This window comes from Pan paniscus, chromosome 21 (genome assembly GCF_029289425.2).
Source record: "Pan paniscus chromosome 21, NHGRI_mPanPan1-v2.0_pri, whole genome shotgun sequence".
NCBI lineage: Eukaryota > Metazoa > Chordata > Mammalia > Primates > Hominidae > Pan > Pan paniscus.
Genome location: NC_073270.2, coordinates 4868023 through 4890056, shown reverse-complemented (window position 1 = coordinate 4890056; position 22034 = coordinate 4868023). Strand labels below are relative to the sequence as shown.

The 22034-nt window shown below is 44.5% G+C and overlaps 1 protein-coding gene across 5 annotated transcripts in view; it reads right to left on the bottom strand.

Moving 5' to 3' along the window:
- Window positions 1-3456: 3456 nt before the first annotated feature.
- PANK2 (pantothenate kinase 2) overlaps window positions 3457-22034 on the bottom strand; it is a 35207-nt gene continuing 16629 nt past the window's right edge. For all 5 annotated transcript variants that reach the window (XM_003821323.5, XM_063601027.1, XM_034947154.3 and 2 more), the window contains 6 exons: window positions 18985-19337; window positions 16450-16703; window positions 14630-14806; window positions 10214-10337; window positions 8476-8601; window positions 3457-4017 (listed from right to left, as the gene is read on the bottom strand). In XM_003821323.5, the coding sequence (XP_003821371.3) occupies window positions 3967-4017; window positions 8476-8601; window positions 10214-10337; window positions 14630-14806; window positions 16450-16703; window positions 18985-19337 (1085 nt within the window). In that variant the 3' untranslated portion in view covers window positions 3457-3966. The remainder of the gene's footprint in view (window positions 4018-8475; window positions 8602-10213; window positions 10338-14629; window positions 14807-16449; window positions 16704-18984; window positions 19338-22034) is intronic.

The window sequence follows — 22034 nt, the reverse complement described above, 5'->3', positions numbered from 1 at the left end:
TCCACGTGCCACTTACGCAAGCACCTTCAGCAAGACTTGGAAACTCAAGGTGAGTGATTCTGTCAGAGCTGGTAACTAGTACTGAGTGATTGTGATGGAAGCTCCTGCCCTTCCTGTGGCATGGTGTGCAAGCGGGGGTGGGGTCAGTGGTGAAGTGTGTGTCAGGCCACCACAGCCAGAGAACAGAGAATCCTGGAATGCAGAGTACAGCGGAGTCTGAAGCCCCCTGGCCTCCGTGAGCTCTGCAAACAGCTGGATACAGATAAGCAGTCTTCCACGTGAACGCCAGCACCAGGGTGACCTGAAATAGCGGTTTTTTTTTTTGTTTTTTTTTTTGAGACAGTCTTGCTGTCACCCAGGCTGGAGTGCAGTGCAGCAATCTCGGCTCACTGCAGCAACCTCTGCCTCCCAGGTTCAAGCAATTGTCTGCCTCAGCCTCTCGAGTACCTGGGATTACAGGCACCCACCACCATTCCCAGCTAATTATTTTTGTATTTTTAGTAGAGACAGGGTTTCACCATGTTGTCCAGGCTGGTCTTGAACTCCTGACCTCAGGTGATCCACCCGCCTTGGCCTTCCAAAGTGCTGGGATTACAGGCATGAGCCATTGCACCTGGCCAAAGTAGTGGAACTGAGCCTGTTTCCTCCACAGGCCACACCACCCTGCAAAGAGTTGCCCCCACCCCAAGCCCCTAGCTATATCCCAGGCCTGGAAATAACTAGTGTCAGGAGAAAAAACGTCCAAAGCCTTCCTGTGTGGCCGTTGCTGCTCTCCTCACCACCCCTCACTAGGACCGAGTGGCTTCCCAGCTTCCGTCAAGGCCAGCTACGATCTTGCAACCAAATGTGGGCAACCTCAATTCAGATGCCTAGAGAGCTCCTCTTCTCAGTCCCCTGAGCCACAGGCCCCTGGCCAGCCTCTCCCTGAGCAGTCGTTTTCTTTGCAGCTTCCTCCGTCACTGCTCAACTCTCAGTTATTTTTCTCACCCTACCTTAAAACTCATGAAATCCCCCTTGCTTTGCCCACCTACATGCATATCATTCTCAGCTCTGTATCTCCAACCCAAATACCCAGTGCTTATTTGGAGTCTCAAAATCACGTAGTCCACAAATGAGCCCAGGTGCCCTCTTGTATCTCTCCTCCCTCCCCTGTATCCAGTCACCACTTCCCAACACAGCCCTCTAAGCATCTCTCCATTCTGGCCACCCACCTCCCATCTTAGTTCAGGCCTTCCTTTCTCACCTGGACCATGGTCACAGCCCCCTTCATGGCCACTAGTGGAGGGCAGACTGAAAGGGACAGCTGCTGGGAAGACAGGGAAGTGGCAATGGTAACAGCAGAGTTTATGGGCACCTCACAACCTGAAGGTGGTGAGACGGCAGTAAGCTGGGATGAGGATGTGGGCACTGCTGCACAGAGATCAACAAATGCAGAGAGAAGGCAGTGTCTCGGGGCTGGAGCTCAGAGGTAAGGGGTGGTTGAAGTGTTCCCTGGAAATCAGTCAAGGTGATGCTAATGACTGCTTGAGGAGACCCAGGACTGAGGCTGAGGACAGCCACAGCTAACTGTCAGCAGAGAATGAACCAGAACATTAGTAGCCTGGGTGGCAGGACAGGCAAGAGGGCTCTGCTGAGTGAGAACTGAGATGAGGCTGTGAAATGAATGCCAGATTCGGTGGCATGGGATTCACTGGTGGCCTATCAAGAACCCTGCTGTGAGCCGGGCGCAGGGGCTCACACCTGTATTCCCAGCACTTTGGGAGGCCAAGGCAGGCGGATCACCTGGGGTCTGGAGTTCGAGACCAGCCTGGCCATCATGGTGAAACCCCATCTCTACTAAAAATATAAAAATTAGCCGGCCATGGTGGCACATGCCTGTAGTCTCAGCTACGCAGGAGGCTAAGGCAGGAGAATTGCTTGAGCCTGGAAGGCAGAGGTTGCAGTGAGCTGAGATCGCACCACTGCACTCCACCTGGGTGACACAGCGAGACTGTCTCAAAAACAAAAACCCTGCTGTGGAGTGACAGGGTTTACTGAGCACAAGGTGGAACATGAGGGAATGGACTAGTTTCTCTAGAGTAGGGGGAGGGCCCACGGAGGAGGAAGCTCAAAGCGAGGCAGAAGGGGACATCAACAGCGTCTTCCCAACTCAGGCACCAGAGACAGACAGTCCCGGGTTTGAGTCCAGCTCTGCTCTTTTCCAGCTGAGTGACCTTGGGCAGCCTTACTCATCCGGGTTTCAGTTTCCTTTTCTGTTAAATTGTGGGAACAGCAAGGGCTGCATGGTGACCCACGTCGAGCAGTGGACAACCTCCTGAACGCAGCACAGCAGAGGCAGCAGGACCACAAAACAGGGGCCTCAGAGCGGCAGGCCCTGGCCTCGGTCTCCATGGGAAGTGAGCAAGCTCACAGGAGTTGGCCCAGGGAGCAGCACCCTGTGGTACAAGCAGGAGGATGGTGGTGCCATCTTTGGTGCCTGGGTACTGGAGGAGGGTGAGGCCACCAAGAGCGCTGCTGGCAGCAGAGGAGGGCAGAGGAACTCAGGATCAGGGCGTCAGAGGTAGTATAGGCCAGGAGCCTGCAAACAGCAGCAGCAGGGAAGAGGGTCACCAATCACTGTCCAGGGGACAAAATTACCCTCCACGCAGCAGCCATCCTGCTCTGCACCCACACAAGGTCCCAATGCAGCAGCACCCATATTTCCTAAGTGCCAAGGCCCATGTGCAGAGGTGGCCACGCCTAGTGGAACAGCCCACAGCCCACATATCAGTTCCCCTTGCCCCAGCTGGAACACGGGTGTCTCTGCTGCCTCCATGCGGCTGGCACCCTGCCCATCCCTCCCTGACCACAGCCTTAAACGGAGGGGAGCAGGGAGGCTGCAGAGCCTTGGGGTTTTCCCTCCTGGTCCAAGGCTGCTTTGTACAGGCCCATCCTTGCCTTCAACAGCAATATGGGCACCACTTAAGACCTCAGATATAAAAGGTGCATTCTCTCCTTGGGAAAGGCTTTTGAAATTATTCTGCACAGCAGAAAGAAAAGCTTCAGCCCCTACCAAGAGCACCTGCAGCCTGGCACTCTCCTCAGGCAGTCTTCTGAGCCTCACCTCCCAAGTGCCACAGTGCCCTGAAGGACCCCCCACTCCCCATGAGTTCTTTGACAGACACTTCAGTTCTTCCTTTTCTACTTAGCCTGAAAGAAAAACCAGATTCTCCCTGATCCCCTGAGGGGGTGTCGATTCTAGTGGCCCTGCTGACTCATGTTAGTCCTCCAGATTGTGCTGCTTCTGCCAGTGTACCCACTTGCATCAGAACAGTCCTCCCACTACCCAAGGAAATTCTGCCAAGAAAAGAAGCCCTGTCTCCAGACATTCATTCCCGGGATTTAGTGTAAAGTAACGTGGAACTGCCCTTCCAAAAACTGCTTGTTAAGTTTCAGGTACACAATTAACCTGCCCAATTAATTTTGCAGAACCTTGAAATAAAACATGTTTTACAGTAAGTTCACACACAGGCTTAATGCAAACCAGAGTAATGCACAGATGATTGCCAAGACCATACTGACAAATTGTGATTAGATTATAACACATAGTAGCCTGCCTTACATTCAGCAAGTTCAAACAGGACACAAAACCACAGTCAACTGAACACAGAGCAGCTCTCTTCGGAAGCACCTCCAATGAGTGATGCAGAGATTTCAAAAATACAAAGCAGGCAACTTATATACAGCAAATCCTCACACTGCCTGGACGTGGGCCACTTTTTTGTTGTTTTTAATATATTTTTCCTTCCTGGTTGCTAGTTTAGACTGAATTCTTAAGGATTTATCTTGATGACTTAGAAAAATACACGTGTCCTTTCTCACTTTGTTTCAGGTAGTACAGTCATGAAATTGAGTAAGTCTCTTAAAAAAATGAAAGTCCACAGATCCCATTGTGGAAGGTTTCAGGAACCCCTCCCCAGGTAATGATCACGGGATCTTCAACAGCTCAAGGAGTGCTCCAACAGCTCCAAAATAACCCTGAAAGAAAATACACCAAAAATAAGTGCAATTTTCCTTAGACTTATTCAAATCACCTTACACATGATGACTAGTGTTAAAGCCAACACTGCCCACACACAGCATACCCATTTCCTGAGCACCCCAGAAGGGCCAAGGCCAGCCTGGGAGCAGAGACGCCCTAAGGAGTCCCTGTCTGGGGAGGGGGCTGGATGTCCTAGACTATCCAAGCACTTCAGACCACTGTGATAAGAGGAAAACCAAACCCGCAGTGAGGGCGACAGGAGCTATGAGGCCAGCAGCAGCTCAGTTACCTCTGGTAAGAGACAGAACCTGACTGTTTCTGGGGAATGAGGTGAGAAGCAGCAGAGGCCTGGAGCATTTCCAGACAACTAAGGAATGAAGGCGAGGTCGGATGTGAAGTGCAATGAAACAGGTGAAGTTGTGGGGTGGGTCACAGAGGGTGAGAGCCCGACTGAGCTGGGAGAGGGAGGGAGAGTAAGAGATAAGATGGATTCAAGATTCACCCCTAACAGAGGACAGGACAGCAGGAGGGGGCAGCATCCCCGAGAAAGGGGACACAGGAGTAAGAGATGTGGAGAGCAAGGCCAGTGGGTGAGTTCCCTACAGGACATGGGAAGCTGAGGTGCCCACAGCAGCCAAGCAGCTGTGCCCGGGTGGTCACCAGACACCTGGATCACTGGCCCAGAAGCAGGCGGCACAGGAATGAAAACCACCACCCAAAGGTAACGTGAAGAGAGGTACAGAACAAAGAGCAAAGCCTGAGGAAGCACGGAGGCTCCTGAGGGAGGGCAGCCCTCAGCCCTCCTGAGACACAGAAGCAGCAGCTGAGAGACGACAAGCACTGTACTGTCTCCAGAAGCAAGCAGTCAGGTCACATGCAACCAAGAACTCAAAACCAAAACACAGGAATAGCACATTAGAGAAAACGGGGCAAACCCCATAATGACAGAAAAGAGAACACTAGCAAGAATCAGAGGCAAATCCTAAAACGATGCAGAATCCATCAGGGTCTCCAACCTGTAAGGTAAGATATCAGACTACTTTTTAAAAGAAATAACTAAAAAAGGAATGAGAAGATCCTGAAAGACTTGTGTATGGATTTTTTAAGTCTCTGAAACATAAATAACTACCACTCTATCTTTCACGAAAAGCTTCTCCAAGAAACGTGATCAAACGAGAGGCCAAAGGCTTTCTTGTCACACTCTAGTTGGCAATTTAAAAGAAAGGCATATTGGCTGGGCGCAGTGGCTCACAGGTATAACCCAGCACTTCGGGAGGCCAAGGCAGGTGGATCACTTGAGGTCTGGAGCTCAAGACCAGCCTGGCCAATATGGCAAACCCCGTGTCTCTACTAAAAATACAAAAATTAGCCAGGTGCGGTGGCACGTGCCTGTAGTCCCAGCTACTCAGGAGGCTTAGACAAGAGAATCACTTGAACCCAGGAGGCAGAAGTTAAAGTGAGCCGAGACTGCGCCACTGCACTCCAGCCTGGCTGACAGAGTAAGACCCCATCTCAAAAAACAAAAACAAAAGAAAGGCATATTGACCATCTTTGGTTTTGGTGTGTATAAATAAAATAAAGGCAGCCACACCAATCTGTGATGTGAGGCGGCCAGCAGCTACAGGACAAGGCACAGCTGAAATACAGAGGCAAGGCTGTTTGTCTTAATAGTTCACTATACAGTTTGTTTTAGGCAGCTTTCTGTACCTTTTATTTTATAATAAAAATATAGAAGATACAGTTAACCATTATATATATAGAGAGGGGAGGGGTCCACTGAAGACTAGGATGCTACTATCAAGACAGAAACAGGTGGTTATAAACTACAATGTGCTAAGATGAGAATAAAGGATCAAAGAGGAAAGGCTTGAGAGAATCTATACGAAGCTGTCACAACAAAAGTTAAAGTGACTTCAATGTGAGGGCAAGAAAATATTTCAAGGCGCAGAGAGGCTAAAATAATCAAAGTTCCGAACTGAACGATGAGGACACCTGGACACAGGAAGGGGAACATCCCACACCAGGGCCTGCCATGGGGTGGGGGGAGGGGGGAGGGATAGCATTAGGAGATACACCTAACGTAAATGACGAGTTAATGGGTGCAGCACACCAACATGGCACATGTATACGTATGTAACAAACCTGCGCATTGTGCACATGTACCCTAGAACTTAAATAAAAAAATAAAATAATAATCAAAGTTCCACAAGGGCAGAGATGCACACAAGAGTCAAAGGCCTGAATGCAAATGGAAAACACAGGGACAAATGGACCAGCAAAGCTAAGCAGTGGGAAAAACAAAGTCAGCGAGCAATAAGGACAAAATGCAACCAAGAATTTCACGAAGGCTTATAACTATTATGACGATATCGGTTTGGTGTTTTGTTTTTTGTTTTGAGATGGAGTTTCGCTCTTGTTGCCCAGGCTGGAGTGCAGTGGTGCGATCTCGGCTCACCGCAACCTCTGCCTCCCGGGTTCAAGAGATTTTCCCACCTCCGCCTCCCAAGTAGCTGGGATTACAGGTATGTGCCACCACGTCCAGCTAATTTTTGTATTTTTCGTAGAGACAGGGCTTCTCCATGTTGGTCAGGCTGGTCTTGAACTCCTGACCTCGTGATCCGCCCACCTCGGCCTCCCAAAGTGCTGGGATTACAGGCGTGAGCCGCTGCACCTGGCCTGTTTGGTGTTTTTGTTTGTTTTGTTGTTGTTGTTTGTTTTTGTTTTTGAGACAGAGTCTCATTCTGTTGCCCAGGCTGTAGTACAGTGGTGCGATCTCAGCTCACTGCAACCTCCGCCTCCCAGATTCAAGAGATTCTCCTGTCTCAGCCTCCCGAGTAGCTGGGGATTATAGGCGCCCGCCATTGCGCCCAGCTAATTTTTGTATTTTTAGTAGAGACAGGGTTTTGCCACATTGACCATGGTTGGCCAGGCTGGTCTCCTGACCTTAGGTGATCTGCCCATCTCAGCCTCCCAAAGTGCTGGGATTACAGACATGAGCCACCGCACCCAGCCTTTTTTTTTTTTTTTTAAGGTTAACTTAAAAAACTAATCTCCATGTTCTACCTAGGAAAAGGTTAAACAAGAGGCAGAAGTAAAGCAGAAAAAGATCTAACATTCAAGTTTAAAAAATTCTAATATAAAGCAAAATAAAATAAGTCAGATCACAAAAAAAGATGTATACAGAAACATCATGAACTGTAAGAAACTTAATGGCAATTCGGTGCTGGTTTACAAATACAGTAATGTTAGAATTTTAAAACTAAGTTAGATGACTTCAATTTTAAGCTTTTTGATATGGGGATTTGTGTACTTTGGACTTCAACTATGAACTAAAGCAATTTAAAAAGAAAAACTTAAAGTAACTTTAAAGGAAAAAGTAATCTCTAGCACTTCAAATCTGTGCTATTATCTGGACTTTGATTTCCTTTAATTCATATAGACTGTTAAACTAAATATGCAATACAATTCTGAAAAATGTTCATAATAACAGTATCTAAAATCCAAAAACAGTTGAAAGAATAGTTCAACTGCCCCACAACCAAGAAGGGAAGAAAGAACCCCTACACGCCTTTCCATACCTCTGCTTCTTTTTCCCCAAATAGGAAAAATAAGAGTGCTTTCCAAGACAGGCTATGAGGTTGAGCAATTTGATTCTTTTCCATTTCATCATTTCCAGCCTGTCTACAATTGTACTTAAGTTCTTATGATAGTATGGTTCTAGTCTGAGAGGTTTACTCATCTATTCATTTTTACAACATGCATCTTAAATAACTGGCACAAGAATTACAACAATATATAAAAACTGGCACTGAAAAAAATGAAAAAACCAGAACCCAGAGTAATGACACAGTCAGTGCAATAGAAAAAATATAGAGGATAGTTCAGACAAAAATATGGCATCAGAAATGTAGGGGAATGTTCATCAAGGGTTTTTCTCTAAAATTCCTTAAGCTTACAATTAAATTAACCAAAATTTACCTTGCATTAGTATCAGGGAAGAAACAGCTTTCAAATGTTACGAAATTAAACTACCAAAAAAGTTCAGGCACAGTGGTTCACACCTGTAATCCTGCAACTTTGGGAGGCTGAGGCTGGCAGATCACTTAAGGTCAGGAGTTTGAGACCAGACCAGCTTGGCCAACATGGTGAAACCCCATTTCTACTGAAAGTACAAAAATTAGCAGGGTGTGGGGGCGCACACTTGTAATCCCAGCTACTTAAGAGACTGAGGTGGGAGGACTGCTTGAACCCATGAGGCGGAGGCTGCAGTGAGCCCCAAGACTGTGCCACGCACTCCAGCCTAGGTGACAGAGCGAGACTCCGTCTCAAAAAAACAAAAAACAAAAGAAACACTGCAGCCCATTTCACCTCCACCCTCTACCTCAAGTTCCATGACAGTGTGACCCACAAGCCCTCTGTGTACATAATATATCACAACGAACAAGTCAGCTTACCTCGTGTTCCGAAAAAAGTGCTTTCAACTGCCCCTTGGACCAATAATCCAAAGCATATGCCAAAAGCCGCATGGCGATCGTATTAATTCTCAAGAAATTTCCAACAAATACCACCTGGTTAATGTTCTGAGCACACCAAAAAAAGGCAATTAGTTTTCATCTTAATTTCTATTTTCTCATAAAAGCTACCCCAAATACAGCAGCATGTGCATAGCTCTTAGCAACAATTTGATCAAATAGTCCAGCTGGTCCAGGGCTACTTCAACTTGATCCCCAGGCAACTCTGGGCCCACTGCAAAGCATGCTAGATAATGTCACAGGAGAGGAAAACAGATTAGGAAAAACATTTGTATTAAATCTGACCAACAATAACTAGTTTTGAATACAATGTTTTATACAGATAAGTTAAAATAAACAAAAAAAAACAGTATGACTCCAATCCAAAAGGACAGTGACACAAACAGGCAAAGTATACAAGCAATATAACAGGCAGCGAAAAATTCAAACCACTAGTCATCAAACCAAAGTAAAATTTTAGACCTATTAACCTCGCAAAAAAAAGCAACTGAAATTCCACCACCACCATCAGTAGTTGTAGTAAAATTAATCCACTCATTCACCACTAAAGATGATCTCAATTGGTGCAGCCCTTGTGCAAAGCATCACGACGATAAATGTCAAAATTCATGAGCATGATCATTTCTGTAGACCAGAAATCTCACTCCTAAGCCCCATATCAAGAATAAAATTCAACCAAAGAATAACTTCATGCTTAAAAATGCTTACTGCCGAGTTATGAGCAAGCAACCAAATGCCAAGCTCTGTTATTTGATATAAAAGAACTTGATCAAATAAATATACAACCATGAAGTGTACATTTAAGTATTAAATACAAATTGTGGTATGCACACCAACTAAAATTTCTGAAAATACATAAGCACAGGAAAGGGAACATACAATAAAGAAAAAAGAAGTTATGATATTCCAACAAATGTTTAATTACTTGATGCTGATACAGTATTTTTTTAATTTAAAATGAGACAAATCCTTTGTGTCTTTTGAGGTTTCCTTTTAAGCTACATGCCTATTATTACCTAAAGAATAACTTCTTAAAAATAAAAATAAAAGAATAATTTAACAACTATACACACAGGGACAAGCCATAAGCTGCACCAACTGGATCCTAGATCCTCTTTTCCCAAGGGCAGCCCATTCTTGGTTCTTTCATAGCCCTGTACAATGCTGCTTGACCTGAATGCTACAAGGCAGCACTGTAAAGAAGCTGAAAGCACAAAGACGCAGCTCTGCTGAGGTGGGGGAGCCAAGGAGGGCACCCCTCGGCCTGCTCAGTCTTCTCCCAGCTTCCGTGACTTCCTCTGGATTCCTCCCTAGGGCCTCTAGAGCTCAGCAGTGAGTGTGGAGTCTACATTCAGCATCGTTATCCATCATCACCCCCAACAGTCCCCAATATCTGGAACACTGGCTACCTTCCACTCTTCCTCTACTTTCTCCTCAAAAGATGTCATTTTACCTCTAGACAAGTAGCAATGTTTATCTTCAGTTTAAAAAAAAAAAAAAAGAAGATTAATCTGTATTTGAAGAGTTTTAACTTCGTGCTAAAACAAACCCCACCCCAAATGACTACATTTAGGCACTGTTCTGAGAAAACAGACGTGATGGGGCCCACTTAAGTTCAGTATTTTCCTTAGAGCAATTAAAGAAATCCATGTCCCCTTACTTCATTAAGGGCACACATTCTTGCTATTGAGCCAATGTTGTTGGTGATGGTGATCAAAGTCGCTCTGGCAAGGTCCTCTTTACTGACAGCCTCTCGCTTCTCCTTGCTCATCATGTTTCCAAAGCTGTGATGGGGAAAAAAAAATCCCATTGCTAAACCAACAGCAACAAAGCCCAACAGAACTTGAATGTTACTTTATTGAAATAAAATTAGCTTTTAGGGCAACATTGTTGAAATCTTCAAACCTTTTATTTTGCAATGGAGCATCTGTTCGAAGAGAAATGCAAACTTCAAACAGAGCCCTCCAACATTCTAAATGAGCAGACAGCTTTCCCTGCGGTTTCTACTGAAATCTAGCTTGGATACCAGATATTCACACATTCAGTTAGAATCTCATCAGATGCACTGGAAGGCACCATTGCTCCTGCAACCAGACAGTTGCAGGACAACACCTCTAACAGCAATTCATCTCAACTGCACAGCTGTTCCACTCAGATGGCCACATGCACATCTGGTAAACTGCTCTATCAGAGCAGAGTAAAGCACAGACAGCTGAGTCCCAGAGTGAGCTGCTTAAGAATTTCAGGTTTCCCTAGAAGATAAAGTACTTCAAAGTACATGCTCAGCAGAACTGCTACAATAATTTTCCAATCAGAAAAGGAAGTGATGACCAACGAGCAAATGTTACAGAGTATCAACAGCATTGACCAAGTGCCTAAAACTTAGTAAACAAGCATGTATACATATGATTTTTCTATTAGTAAAAGCCATGTGCCCCAATATACGAAAAACAATTGTACTTCTAAACGATCTCAAAATGGAGACAATGATTTCATTTATAATAGCATCAGAGAATAAAACGCTTACGGATATATCTAACAAAAGTATTAACACCCGTACAATAAAATCTACAAAACACTGCTGAAAGAAAGCAAAGATCTAAATAAATGGAAAGACATTCCATCTTTTTGGATCAGAAGACTTTGTATTAGGATGGCCAAAAGATTCAATGTAATCTCTATTAAAATCCCAGTTGTCTTATTTACAGACCTTGCCAAGTTAACCCTAAAATTCATATTCTCAAGGTACCCAGAATAGCCAAAATAATCTCGAAAAAAGAACAAGTTGGATGACTCACACTTTCTTACTTCAGAACTTAATACAACGCTACAGTATCAAGGCAGTATGGTACTGGTATAAAAACAGACATATATATCAATGGAACATAACTTAAGAGTCCAGGAATAAACCCAAACATCTATGGTCAACTAATTTTTGACAAAGGGGCCAAGAGAATTTAACAGGAAAGAATCATCTTTTCAACAAATGGTACTAGGACAACTGGATATCCACACGCAAAAAGAAATGAACTTGGAGCTCTACCTCACACCATACACAAAAACTTACTCAAAATGGATCAAATATAAGAGCTAAATATAAGAGCTAAAACTGACGGGCGTGGTGGCTCACGCCTGTAATCCCAGCACTTTGGGAGGCCAAGGTGGGCGGATCACGAGGTCAAGAGATCGAGATCATCCTGGACAATATGGTGAAACCCTGTCTCTACTAAAAATACAAAAATTAGCTGGGTGTGGCGGCACGCACTGTAGTCCCAGCTACTCAGGAGGCTGAGGCAGGAGAATCGCTTGAACCCGGGAGGCGGAGGTTGCAGTGAGCCGAGATCGCACCACTGCACTCCAGCCTGGTGACAGAGCAAGACTCCATCTCAAAAAAGAAAAAAAAAAAAAATACACACACACACACACACATATATATATGAGCTAAAACTATAAAACTCTTAAAAGAAAATAAACAATTCTTCATGATCTTAAATTAGGCAATTCTTCATGATCTTAGATTTCTTACACGTAACACCAAAAGCACAAGTGACAGAAGATAGATAAGATTAACTTCATCAAAATTTAAAATTTCCATGCTGCAAAGGACACCATCAAGGAAGTGAAAAGACAACTAACAAAATGGGACAAAACATTTGCAAGTTATGTATCTAATAAGGGACTTGTATCCAGAACTCAATAATAAAAAGACAATCCAACTAAAAACTTAGCAATAGACTTCAGCAGATATTTATCCAAAGACTACAGACAGATGGCCAGTAAACACATGAAAAGATGTTTGAGCTGGGCACAGTGGCTCACACCTGTAATCCCAGCACTTTGGGAGGCCAAGGTGGGTGGATCACTTGAGGTCAGGAGCTCGAGACCAGCCTGGCCAACATGGCCAAACCCCATCTCTACTAAAATTACAGAAATTAGCCAGGCATGTTGGCATAATTTACAGGTGTGCCTGTAATCCCAGCTACTTGCGAGGTGAAGCAGAAGAATCACTAAAACCCAGGAGGTAGAGGTTTCAGTGAGATAAGATGGTGTCACTGCACTCCAGCCTGGGCAACAGAGAGAGACCCTGCCACACACACAAAAAAAATGTTCAGCCAGGAGTGATGGCTCACACCTGTAATCCGAACATGTTGGGAAGCCAAGGTGGGAGGATCACTTGAGGCCAGGACAGCCTAGGCAACATAGCAAGACCCTATCTCTACAAAAAATAAATTAGGCAAGGCAGTGCACAGCTGTAGTCCTAGTGACTCAGGAGACTGAGGCAGGAGAAACACCTGAGCCCAGGAGACACAGGCTGCAGCGAGTTATGATCGCAACACTGCACTCTCATGTGGGCAACAGGGCGAGACCCTGCCTCTTAAAAAATAAAAACGCTACAAGATATCACTTCACTCCTATTAAGACAACTAAAACCAAGAAGACAGATAATAACAAATATTGACAAGAAATATAAACGCTCATAAACTGCTAAGATTGTAAAATGGGACTGCCACTTTGGAAAACAGTGTAGCAGCTCCTCAAAAGATTAAACATTAAGTGACCATATGACTCAGCAATTCTACTCTCAGGTATATACCCAATAGAATTAGCAATATATGTGCAGGCCAGGCGCAGTGGCTCACGCCTGTAATCCCAGCACTTTGGGAGGCCAAGGCGGGCGGATCATGAGGTCAGCAGATCAAGACTATCCTGGCTAACATAGTGAAACCCCATCTCTGCTAAAGATACAAAAAAATTAGCCGGGCGTGGTGGCAGGCACCTGTAGTCCCAGCTACTTGGAAGGCTGAAGCAGGAGAATGACATGAACCCAGGAGCTAGAGCTTGCAGTGAGCCGAGATCACGCCACTGCACTCCAGCCTGGGCGACAGACCAAGACTCCGTCTCAAAAAAAAAAAAAAAAAAAAATATATATATATATATATATATGTGTGTGTGTGCATACATACAAAGACTTACATATAAATGTTCAACATTATAACCAAAAAATGGAAACAACCCAAATGTTCATCAACCAATAAATGGATAAAATGTAGTATTATCCACGTAATGAAATATTATGTGGCAGCCGGGCGCGGTGGCTCACACCTGTAATCCTAGCACTTTGGGAGGCTGAGGCGGCAGATCACCTGAGTTCGAGACCTGCCCGGCCAACATGGAGAAATCCTTTCTCTACTAAAAAATACAAAATTAGCCAGGCTTGGTGGCGCATGCCTGTAATCCCAGCTACTCAGGAGGCTGAGGCAGGAGAATTGCTTGAACCTGGGAGGTGGGGGTTGTGGTGAGCCGAGATCACGCCATTGCACTCCAGCCTGGGCAAAAAGAGCAAAACGCCGTCTCAGAAAAAAGAAATATTATTTGGCAATAAAAAGGAATAAAGTACTGATTCACATTGTAATGTGAATGTTTGAAAACATATGCTATATGAAGAAGTAATCACAAAAGATCATATACTGTATGATACCACTTATATGAAATGTTCAGAAGAGGCAAACCTACAGAGAAAATAAATTACTGTTTGGCAGGGGATGTGGGGGGAATGGAGAGTCGTAGCTAATGAACACAAGGTTTCTTTCTAGGATGATAAAAATGTACTAAAATTGGGATTACAGTGATGGTTGCACAATCCTGTAAATATACTAGAAACCACTAAATTGTACGCTTCAAACAGCTGACTTTATAGTACGTAAATTATATCTCAATAGAGCTTTTTTAAAAAATATGCCCAATATTATTATTTTATGTCTTTTTTTTTTTTCTTTTTTGAGACAGAGTCTCACTCCGTTACCTAGGCTGGAGCTCACCGCACCCTCCACCTCCAGGGTTCAAGTGATTCTCCTGCCTCAGCCTCCCAAGTACCTGGGCCTACAGGCGCGCACCACCATGCCTAGCTAATTTTTGTATTTTTAGTAGAGACAGGGTTACACTATGTTGGCCAGGCTGGTCTCGAACTCCTGACCTCATGATCTGCCCATCTTGGCCTCTCAAAGTTTTGGGATTACAGGCATAAGCCACCGCGCCCGGCCCGCCTGTATTTCTTAGAACACACATGCCCCCTTACCTTGAAGCCACAGCCCAGCCTGGCAGTCCAAACCTCTCATAGTCCCCTCCATAAATATCTCGTACTAGTTTATCCACTTTGGTGCTATCTCCACGAGATGCCATTTCAAGAGCTTCTTCAAAAGTGGTACAGCCAGTAAGAAGACAGCAGAGACCAAAAAAAGTTCCTCCTCCAAGACTATGATTAAAAACAATTAACACAGTATTATAACATTTTTAAAAATAAGAACAAGAAGTTAACATTTATGAACCCCAAAACCATATTCACATATCCAACCCAATCATGCAAATGCCACTGGTAGGAAACAAGTCTGTGAAAAGATAAGGTGCCTGATATACACCTTTAAGGTACATATGCATGTGAGCCAACATGCAAAGTACAAAACACAGGGCCCATGTCCCCAGTGCAGTCTGGCTGTCTGCCAAGTATGAAGAGCCTCAGGTGCAAATTAGCCTGACACGCCTGGGGCCATGCTAACACCTCCTCCCTTTCCCTCTCCAAGTACATTCCCTGAGTCATTCTCATCCAAGCACCTTGTCACCCTGGCTTATCAGTACACCCCCAAACATGCTCCTCCTGCAACGTGTTTTGTCACAAAAAAATTACTCCTCTATTTAAATCACAACTGTTTTTTTAAAAAAATTGTTTATCCCAATCCCTAGATGCCTGTTTTTCCTGAAGTGACCTCTGACCCTTAAGCCGAAACATTCTCTTCTTCCATCTAATCCTCATTTTTTTTTTTTTTGACATGGAGTTTAGCTCTTTTTGCCCGGGCTAGAGTACAATGGCACGATCTCGGCTCACCGCAACCTTTGCCTCCTGGTTCAAGTGATTTTTCTGCCTCAGCCTCCCAAGTATATGGGATTACAGGCATGTGCCACCACGCCCGGCTAATTTTGTATTTTTAGTAGAGATGGGGTTTCTCCATGTTGGCCAGGCTGGTCTCGAACTCCCGACCTCTGTGATCCACCCGCCTCGGCCTCCCAAAGTGCTGGGATTACAGGCATGAGCTGCCGTGCCTGGCCCTAATACTCTCTTTTCTTTTTCTTTTTCTTTTTTTTTTTTGAGACGGAGTCTCACTCTGTCACCCAGGCTGGAGTGCAGTGGCATAATCTCGGCTTACTGCAACCTCCACCCTCTGAATTCAAGCAATTCTCCCACCTCAGCCTCCCGAGTAGCTGGGATTCACAGGCGCCTGCCACTGCGCCCGGCTAATTTTTGTATTTTTAGTAGAGATGGGGTTTCACCATGTTGGCCAGGCTGGTCTTGAACTCCTGACCTCGTGATCCACCCGCCCCAGCCTCCCAAAGTGCTGGGATTACAGGCATGAGCCACCACGCCCGGCTAATCCTCTCTTTTCATACTACCTTCCCTCAATAATTTTTCTACTGATCAGTACATATCAACTTCTAAATCACATACATAGAATACATCATTATTCTACACACACATTTGTGTGTGGAAGCATGAAATTTACACAGGTTTCAAAGCTAGGTCCTTTCCCGTGCCTTCTCCTTACAGATGCTGCCTAATAACTTTAGCTACTTTGTGTATGCACACCATAAACTATCTGAGGGCAAAGGCTACAATGAGTCTGCTGATGTGATCTTTTAAGAAACACCTAGGATAATAAATCTTGAACAGTAGAGATTAAAGAAAACTAGGTCATAAAATCAGAATTTTCAAAGAGAAACATTTGTTTGCATAATCCAGAAACACTTTCACCTAACAGGTTCTTGAAGGTGTAGTTACATGTAATACCTGAAAACTCAGCCCGTTAGGATACTAAGAATAAACAATGAGTTTTATATACAACTTACCTAGTACCTGTGACCCGTTTGTAATTATCTTTGGAATATACTGCTAAGATGCTAACCCCTGAGCCAATGTTCACCAGAAGCAGAGGATACGGATTTTTCAAATCAAATGGTAACTTCTGACACTTTTCAGAATCAGCAGGGTTTTCAAAGTAATAGCACTGTGACCGTCCATTGAATCCGACTGAGTCAATGTATAAAATTCCTTTGATCAAGCAATCTAGTTCATCCAGTTTGCAAAGCTGAAGATCACCTATCTGTAATGAAATAAGAATGTACTCAGACTTTTTAATAAGCCAACAGAAACAAAAATTCCATTCAATAAGGCATCCCCACTACGTGAAACAACCATGAAAGTGCACTCACAGATGTGTATTATTTGTGCATGCTTTACAGAACAGATTTAGGAGCAAACCTAGGGACACAGTGCTGAGACAGACTCCTGCTACTACAGACCCAAATACACTCTACATAGAAACTACTGCGGCAGCTGAATAAGTGTGACCAAAAAAAAAAAAAAAACACAGCATTTATCAACCTTCAAGCAGAAATTCAGATCTCTGCTTACAGGGACAATGGGGCTGATGCCAAGCTCAGGCCACAGCACTATCAGAAACCACCTTGTGACACAGGGTGGGAGCCACAAGGACTGTGACAGAGGACCATCTCAAGGCTTTGGAGCAGTATCAAAAGAGGCCACACGTTATTTAACAAACTGAAGCCAAAAGGCTGAAAGTATCCAGTTAGAAGGTAAGATTTTTTTCACTATCTAAACTAGCTACAGCCTCTTGGGAGGGAGGGGAATTTTAGCAGTCAAAATTTGAACTGTTTCATAATCAATTAATTCCATTTAAATAATAAAGGAATGACTAAATTATTATTCGTATTATGGAGCACTGTATAGCAACTAAAAATGAAGAGGATCGGCCGGGCACGGCGGCTCACGCCTGTAATCCCAGCACTTTGGGAGGCTGAGGCAGGTGGATCACAAGGTCAGGAGTTCAAGATCAGCCTGGCCAACATGGTGAAACCCAGTCTCTACTGAAGATTAAAAAAAAAAATTAGCTGGGTATGGTGGTGCACGCCTGTAAACCCAGCTACTCGGGAGGCTGAGGCAGGAGAATCTCTTGAACCCAGGAGGCAGAGGTTGCAGTGAGCTGAGATGGCACCACTGCACTCCAACCTAGGTGACAGGGCGAGACTCCGTCTCAAAACAAAACAAAAATGAAGAGGATCTTTATGTTCTGAAGTGGGAAGAACTCCAAGGCATGTTAGTCAAAAAGTTGAGGCTGGGAACGGTGGCTCACACCTGTAATTCCAACACTTTGGGAGGCCGAGGCAGGCAGATCACTTGAGGTCAGGTGTTCCAGACCAGCCTGGACAACATGGTGAAACCCCATCTCTACTAAAAGACATGCAGAATAACAGGCAGAATCTGGGCCGGGCAAGGTGACTCACCCCTGTAATCCCAGCACTTTGGGAGGCTGAAGCAGGCAGATCACCTGAGATCAGGAGTTCGAGACCAGCCTGACCAACATGGAGAAACCCTGTCTCTACTAAAAATACAAAATTAGCCGGGCGTGGTGGCACATGCCTGTAATCCCAGCTACTTGGGAGGCTGAAGCAGGAGAATCGCTTGAACCCGAGAGGTGGAGGTTGTGTTGAGCCATTGCATTCCAGCCTGGGAACAAGAACAAAACTCCATCTCAAGAAAACAAAACAAAACAAAAAGGCAGAATCTCTTTAAGACTAATATTCTCTCATTTAGCAACAGAAAAACAGTCAGTCACTGAAGACATTTTCAAGCTGTATTGCACCCTGACGGTCAGGATCTTGGCCAATTCATTTGTCAGTTCTCCGGCCTGGCCCCACCATCCACCCTGAAAGGACCTAGCCTCAAGGTCTTGCTCACAATGTTCTCCAGTGTTCACTCAATGAAAGCAAGATAGAGCGCCTGGCAGCATTCCCCAGGGGCCAGACATGGTGGCGAGACTCCAGTTAAGTGTGCAGCACAGAACACATCAGAAAGCATTCTGGGAGAGGAGGGCTCTGCAGTCACCCATCTCAGACCAGCCCTGAGCCTGAAAACACCACTTTTGACCAGAGTTCCTTATTTTTTCAGTTAGTGAACATGCCAGCAAACAACTGAGGGAGACAAGAGAAATTATGTGGTAGACAAGACTGAAAACAATTTTATGACACGAAATGATTTTAATTATATTTCAATCTCATTGTTCATGATCTAATGATGTTCCTTTTAGGTAGTTTCTTCCTCAACGTATAGCAGATGCCCTAATTTTTCATACTAAAGGAGCAATAAAATGCTACCCTTTTAGTGGCTCTGATTGTCGTCCATACATCTGAACTAGACAACCACCTCTAGATGGCCAACTCCTATCACTAGCGTACCTTTAATCTTCATTTGACTCAAGAAAATTCAAGTTCCATTAGAGATGGAAATTATTTCACCACTTGCTACTGGCATTATTTTTAACAATCAAATTACCATAAATTGTATATAAGCTAAAAAATGCATACTGTGAGAAAATCCTGCTCAAATTTGTACGCTCCACCTCCAGTGGCACAAAAGACAGTGTGGAGACTCGAGAAGTTTTTATCTCTGCCCATTTGAATAAAAGCAGGCATGTCATGAGTGGGAAAGCGTATAAAGTGCAGATTGCCTTTGCGTCCACACAGAGTCAGGTCCTTCAGCTCGAGGTGCACGTCCCGAATGCCTGTAGACCCATAAGCCACATTGGAGGTCAGGTACTTCCGAATGCTTTTAAGACTTTCCACTTCCTCCTCTTCTTCTTCAGCAGTGATGTCTTTGGGTTCAAAATAAACCAGCTTGACCAGAGTTCCACCAATATCCAGTCCAAACCATGGAAAAACTAAATGGGGAAGAAAAATGAGTCAGAACAGCTTTTTTCTGAAAATTAAATTTACACTTACCACAGTAGCAACTTATTTCAAACGCTAGGGTTTCCAAAGAACATAATTCTAGGCAAAAGGGTTTTGGGGCAAAGAAATGTGATTCTGTCTTGATTTAGATGCATAACTTAAAAAAAAATACTACGGCAAAGACGAAAAAGAAAAATATCAAAGTATTGAGCCAACCCAACCATCCTGTCAGACAAGCGCAAACCGCACTATGAAGTGTTTTAAAAATAACAAGATGACTACTCGTAAGCCTCAACTGTGAAAAACAAAGATTCAGAATGAAAATCTCTCTTTCCTATCGGCTTAAAAAAAAAAAACATTGAGACTTCAGAGTTCTGGTTTAGCAGCAAACTAGAAACAGGAAATTCCCAAACCTATGTAACATATAACCTCCAATGGTCAATTTATCTTTCAAAATCTGATATTCCAAAAATAAACGGTTTCAATAGACATTAACACCGGTTCCCAAAATGTCCTTTAGGCCAAGCGCAGTGGCTCACACCTGTAATTTCAACACTTTGGGAGGCCAAGGTGGGTGGATCACCTGAGGTCAGAAGTTTGAGACCAGCCTGACCAATATGGTAAAACCCCATCTCTACTAACACAAAAATTAGCCAGGCATGGTGACGTGCACCTGTAGTACCAGCTACTCAGGAATCTGAACCAGAACTGCTTCAACCTGGGAGGTGGAGACTGCAGTGAGCTGAGATCACACCACTGCACTCCAGCCTGGGCGACAGAGTGAGGCTCTGTCTCAAAAAAAAAAAAAAAAAAAAAAAAAAAGGCAGGGCTGGGCACGGTGGCTCACGCCTGTAATTTCAACACTTTGGGAGGCTGAGGCGGGCGGATCACCTGAGGTCAGGAATTCGATACCAGCATAGCCAACATGGTAAAACCTTGTCTCTACTAAAAATATAAAAATTAGCCAGGTATGCTGGTGGGCGCCTGTAATCCCAGCACTCCGGTGGCTGAGGAAGGATGAGGAAGGATGAGGAAGGAGAATCACTTGAACCCAGGAGGTGGAGGCTTTAGTGAGCCGAGATCACACCACTACACTCCAGCCTGGGCAACAGAGCGAGACTCCATCTCAAAAAAATAAAAATAAATAAAAATTTTAAAAGGCCAGGTGTGGAGGCTCACGCCTGTAATCCCAACACTTGGGGAGGCTAAGGCAGGTGAATCACAAGGTCAAGAGACCAAGATCATCCTGGCCAACATGGTGAAACTATCTCTACTAAAAATACAGAAATTAGCTGGCTGTGGTGGCGTGCACTTGTAGTCCCAGCTACTCCGGAGGCTGAGGCAGGAGAATCGCTTGAACCCATGAGGCAGAAGCTGCAGTGAGCCAAGATCGCACCACTGCACTCTAGCCTGGCGACAGAGTGACACTCCGTCTCAAAGAAAAAAAAGCCCTGAAGAGATTGGATCAAAATGGACTGCACAGACATATGGAAGGTCCCAATTTAATGAGGGCTCAAAGTAATGATTTTTCAAATTTACAATGGTGCAATAAGCATTCAGTAGAAACTCTACTTCAAGTATTTATTTTTTTTTATTTTTAGTACAGTATTCAATAAATTACAAGAGATATTCGACATTTTATTGTAAAATAATTATCTTTTATATTATTCATTATTAAATCATCTAGCTTTATGCTAGAAGATTTTGCCCAACTGTAGGCTAATATAAGTGTTCTAAGCACATTTAAGGTAGGTTTGGCTAAGCTATGATGTTCAATAGGCTGGGTATATTAAATGCATTTTGACTTACAGTATTTTCTTTTTCTCTTTTTTGAGGTAAGGTCTCACTGTCACCCAGGCTAGAATGCAACGCCACAATCTCAGCTCACTGCAACCTCTGCCTCCTGGGCTCAAGTAATCCTCCTATCTCAGCCTCCTGAGCAGCTGGGACTAAAGGTGCATGCCACCACACCCACCTAATTTTTGTATTTTTTGTAGAAACAGGGTTTCCCCATGTTGCCAGGCTGGTCTTGAACTCCTGGGCTCAAGCAATCCACCCACGTCAGCCTCCCAAAGTGCTGGGATTACAAGTGTGAACCACTGCGCCCAGCCTGATTTACAGTATTTTGAACTTCTGATGGGTTTATGGAATGTAGCATAAACATCGTAAGTCAAAAAGCATCTGTACATGCTTCCCCTCCCAATCTAAATCGTAGAAATTACTAAAGATGTGGGTTTAGGCCGGGCACGGTGGCTCACACCTGTAATCCCAGCACTTTGGGAGGATGAGGAGGGCAGATCACCTGCGGTCAGGAGTTCAAGACCAGCCTGGCCAACATGGTGAAACCCCCATCTCTACTAAAAATACAAAATTAGCCGGGCGTGGTGGCGGGCACCTGTAATCATAGCTACTCAGGAGGCTGAGGCAGGAGAATTGCTTGAACCCGGGAGGTGGAGGTTTCAGTGAGCCAAGACTGCACTACTGCACTACAGCCTGGGTGACAGAGCAAAACTCCGCCTCAAAAAAAAAAAAAAAAAGGGTGTGGGTTTATTGATATATTTGATATATTATTTTCTAAAATAATTCTGGGAAACAAGAAGAGATAGCAGGCCGGGTGTGGTGGCTCACGCCTGTAATCCCAGCACTTTGGGAGGCCGAGGCGGGAGGATCATGAGGTCAGGAGATCG